The sequence below is a fragment of the Zea mays genome, chromosome 7 (assembly GCF_902167145.1).
Source record: "Zea mays cultivar B73 chromosome 7, Zm-B73-REFERENCE-NAM-5.0, whole genome shotgun sequence".
Classification (NCBI taxonomy): domain Eukaryota; kingdom Viridiplantae; phylum Streptophyta; class Magnoliopsida; order Poales; family Poaceae; genus Zea; species Zea mays.
In genome coordinates, this window is record NC_050102.1 from 185579768 (window position 1) to 185584653 (window position 4886).

General features: G+C 50.0%; 1 protein-coding gene across 1 annotated transcript; it reads right to left on the reverse strand.

Moving 5' to 3' along the window:
• Positions 1–1761: 1761 nt before the first annotated feature.
• Positions 1762–4154, reverse strand: LOC100382347 (armadillo repeat only 1). Its single transcript, NM_001175094.1, has one exon. It carries the CDS (start codon positions 3981–3983, stop codon positions 2055–2057), a length of 1929 nt encoding a protein of 642 aa, NP_001168565.1. The 5' UTR covers positions 3984–4154; the 3' UTR covers positions 1762–2054.
• Positions 4155–4886: the final 732 nt, after the last annotated feature.

Genomic DNA, 4886 nt, shown 5'->3' on the forward strand with positions numbered 1-4886 from the left:
CTTATTAATGTATTGATTGTTACTTATATGATAAATTATTTTTATGTTGATGTTAGTGGGTATGGGAAACCCGTTGGGTACCCGAAACCCGCATGGGTATGGGTTTGGGCAAAATTTTATACCCGTCATGGGTATGGGTTTTTTGGCGGGCATATTTTTTCTTCGCGAATATAGGTCTGGGCAAGTAATACCCAGCGGGTTTTTATCCGTTGCCATCTCTAAGTCGAAGTACCCTTCGCATTTGCATTCCTAACTCCGTGTAATGGTTGGCACGTTAACGTTTTAAACAAAAACTCCGACTCGAACGGGCCCAGGCCCATCGAGCGGTCCACGTAAAAGGAAGCCTGCGCTGCAGCCTGCAGCAAGCACACATGCAATCACTGTTCTATAGAGGAAATAAACAGCAACAGCTGCAGCCCACTGTACTACTAGCACATGTCTCTCTTGGTGCTTTGCATACGACAGTTTTCCCTAGATACAACAATATTCAGAGGCGCAGTTTTGACAATTAGCCTCCTCTGCTCACAAGATAAATCTGTCAAACTACAAGCCTCGAAGCAAATGAAACCAACACTATCCAAGAAAGCAACCGTGACCAGTCCAAAGAAAAGCAGGAAACAGGCCAGATAGTGGTACTGCAATGCAAAGAACGGAAAAGCAGGAAACACATGCACGATTCACGCCCAGTTCCTGCCGCAGGACCATCTGCTACTGTGGACAACACAGGACCTGACCCCGCATGGGGAGGAAAAGATAAACTGTGGACAACACAGGACAGGACCATAACTCCATAAGCTTCAGATTGTGGAATCAGATTGAGATCCAAAATAGATGAATGCACAAAAAAGATTCCGAAAAGGAGAGGTACCTGAACATGTTTCATGCACCGAAAAAGTTCATGTTGTCTTGGAACCATGCATGGACCAATCACAGGGAAACAGAAAATTACAAAAGATCAACTGGTCCTTGCTCAGACCTTTTTGTCAGTGATAATCAACAAGTCACATCAAATAACAAGAAACTGACCATTTTTTGGTTTGGACTGAAGCACAGGTAGCAAAAAAGTAGGTAGGTCAGTAAATCACAGGTCAATCTTACATGAAATTTTTGAAGCAAACTTACTGTTCTTGTACCGGGTATGGAGTGATCTGCATGACAGAACCAGACAATGCTAGACTTCTCTACATTTTTTGATAAAAGGCATTTTCAACTGTTCAGTTTCACCGCCCCGGACAATCCAAATACACAAGTACAATAGAAGATGAGACTGGTAGTTGGAAAACTGAATACTTGGTATACTGTTGACTAGTTACAACGGACAGGATTAGAACCTCATATTAGACTAAGGAATGAGGCATATTGTCGAGATTTGAACGGCAGTTCCTTCAAAAAAAAAAGAAAAAAAGAACGACAGAACATAACGGCAACTGTAAGTCTGCAACCTTCTTTTTCAGATGCTACTTGTAAGAAATAGTCAAGCGAGCATCAGGTCAGATGCAAGGAAAAATTTATGCACTCAACTATAAGAAAACTTCTCTGATGAATGAGTCAGCAATGTGAAGATAACCTCCAACTGAACACAAAACATAAAGGAAAAGTGTGCATAGTCAACAAGTGGGCATAAAACAAAATTAGCAAATTTCTAAATTCAAATGACGCCTACAAGAAAGAGTCAAAGAAAACCATGGGGTCAAGTGCACGAAAATAATATTATGGTCTTGGATTTAAGAATTTTTTTTTTCAGATTGATGAGTGAAATGTAATATACACGATACATCATTAGGCCAAAGAGAGTACAAGATGCTAATCTCCCAAAAACTATACCACCAACAAGAGGAATTGGAGTTCTGAACATCCAAGCCTACAAACAAAACTTACTTCCCTGTATCGAGAACCCAACCAGCGGTGTAACTTCAACAACGTTTGCCATGCCTGGAATCAAAAGGGTTTAGCCAGAGTATAGAGAGAAGCCGTTGGATGTATATACAGTACTTGGCCAATTCAAAGAAGAACGCCTTAAAATTCCTCTTTCATGCCTTTCCACAGCAGCTAATCTAATGATAGCCTTTTGCGCCTCTAGATTGATACAGTTCCAATCTGATCTTTGCTTCTGGCAACAAGTTGTCTATTACTGGGTCTTGCACCATGTAAGCTTGCTTGGAAGCCCATTCGAGCACCGTGAGGATTTCTGCTTGTGCCAGCTCCTCGCTGTCTGGGACATTGTGTGCAATGTAGCATACAAGGGTGAGTGATGCAATCTGAACCACCTGCTCGCTGAAATACACAAGCTGAACTAGGTGCTTCGCTCCACCTGCACTGATGATCGCTTTGGAATGGTCAACGTGCAGGTAATTATCTGTGCACGCAAACTTGGTCAGGGAAATTGCTGCCTCTCGAGACACATCTGCTTCCCTCTCATCAAGAAGCTTCACCAACGGTCCAATAATCCGAGTCTCTGTAGCACGGAATGTTCTGGACAAGCAACCTAGAGAGATAATGCAGGGAATCAGGAGATCATCATACTCAGCCTTCTCAACAACACGCAGGAGCTGGTCAACAACAGCCCGGGCAGCAGGAGAAGTTGGCTTGAATGCTGATCGTCGTAGGTCGGAATTCTGCTCGGCCACACAGCAGATCTCCATGAGAGCCATTGCAGAATTATATTGCACGTCGCCTTCGCCTTTCTCAAGAAGAACAGCGAAGCAGAGCAGAGCCCTTGACTCTGTGATGCTCTTACAGATAGCTGCATTTCCCTTGGCAAGCTGCCATAACGCCTTAGCTGCATTGGCTTTCATGTATGCCTTTGTCTCAGGGTCTTCGAACTCCCGGCCTCTTATACTCGTTCCTGACAATGACGCATTGTGCTGCTTCGTTGCCATGACACCACCATTACTAGATACGTTGTGCTTACCACTGCCTCCATTAGACTTGGCAGCCATGGTGGACTGCACCAAACTGTGGATCTCATTCTTGCTCTGGGAAGCGTGTCCAGTCGGATACCTCGTGCCTCCGTGCTCCCCTGCGTCCAGTAAGTCCTGCTGAACTGGAGAGCCGGTGATGTTCTTTTTGTCCATTAGCACGGAATGTATCGACATCTTGGACGCGACGGCGTACTTGGAGTGTTCCTGCACCGTCTCGAAAGCGAGGTGGCCGACGAGCAGCCGGATGACGTTGTGCTGCGCGAACGCGTCCTGGCACTTGGGGTGGTTGGCAGCGAGCTCCGAGACGGCCCAGGCCACCATGGCCTGCACCTTCATGGGGCCCTCCTTGAGCACCTTGGCGAAGGCCAAGCACACCCCGGCTTGGACCATCTGCTCGACGCACTCCGGATCGCGGCCTAGGAGGCCGATGGCGAGCGCGCAGTTCTCCTGCCCCTCGAGATGCGCCTCCTTGACGAGCTTGAGCAGCGGCGGCACGCCATCTTCCTCTATGATGAGCTTAGAGTACCTGTCATTGTCGCGCGCCAGCGAGACGAGGCTGGCGGCGGCGTCGGCGCGGGCTTCGAGGTTGCCGGTGTAGAGCACTGCGATCTGCTCCCAGATGAGGAAGAGGATGGGCTCGTTCTGCGCGATGGGCGGGAGCCCGATGTGGGCGTCGAAGTCGTCGTCGTCGTCGTTGGCCGAGGAGGAGACGCGGAGGAGCCAGGAGAGGTCGCCGACGGAGTTGTCGAGCTGGTTGGTCATCTTCTTGAAGGAGCCCGCGGGGATGATGGTGAAGACGCGGCGGACGAGGCCGTGCGCGCGGCACTTGTCGACGAGGGCCAGCGCCTTGTCGAGCGCCTTCTCGGTGTCGTCGAAGATGCGGCGCGCGGGGCGCTCGTAGAGGTCGGCGCGCGCGGCCTGGCGGAGCAGCACGGCCAGGCGCTCGACCTTGGCCTTGAGCTCCATGCACTCCTGCCGGAACGTGTAGGCCTCGTCAGACCACTTTATTACCTGCTCGGCAAGCTGGATCGGCCGCGCCAGGATCTGCTTGAGGTCGTCCATCCCGGCCGACGACGCTGCCCCTTCGCCGCGGTCAAGCAACCGAACCGAATGGCGGCCGGCCACAGGCCCTGTCCCAATCCCGCAGCGGGCGGTGGGCGGGCTGTTCGGTCCGGCCTTCCTCCCTGCCTCCTCCGCAGGGTGGGAATTGGGGGAGAATTGGAGGAGGAGGAGGTGAACGGGGGGTGTTGGTGGCAGGGAGTTAATTTGGCATGGTTTTAGTTTTCTGGGGAGGCGGGCCGGGTTGGGCGCGCGCGTGCGTGCGTGAGCTGGCTGCAGGCCACGCAGAGCACGGGACGGCCGTCGCGTCTCGGTGCGCTGCGCCTGCGCTCCCGTTGTCGCTGCGGTGTCCTCCCTGGCTATATTCGCGTGCGTCGATTTTGCGGGTTCTCGCTACGTGGTCAAACGCAGCGCCGGGGGATGGAATCGAATCCATCCGTCGGTTCGGCCGGCAGCGGCAGGGGTGGTTGGACTATTGCCTACCTGGCAGTGTACATGGAGGTGGAGGCTGTGGGTGGGTCTGCTCTGCTGCTCTGGTTAACTAGGGGGCGACGTGCCGGGCTGCTGGTTAGGATATCTTCGTTAGTGAAAGTTTTCGTTTATCTCATTGTTTATTTTAACTTCACTCTCTCCATTTGGCTTTTTAAAACTTCGGTTCGGTTTTTCGGTTTTTAAAAACTTTGGTTTTCTCACTCTAGCAACTTCCTCTATTTTCATCTTTTATATATGTTATTTACAGTCTCCTCTAAAAGATTCTCTTCTCTATATCTTCTTCATCTCCAGCATCGTCATCTACATCTCGTTTTTTATACATACTAGTCGGTTATCTCGTGCGTTGCGACGGCTCACAAAAATACCCACGTAAATTATCCATCAAAAAGATCTCAAATTTTTTTATTCGTTATC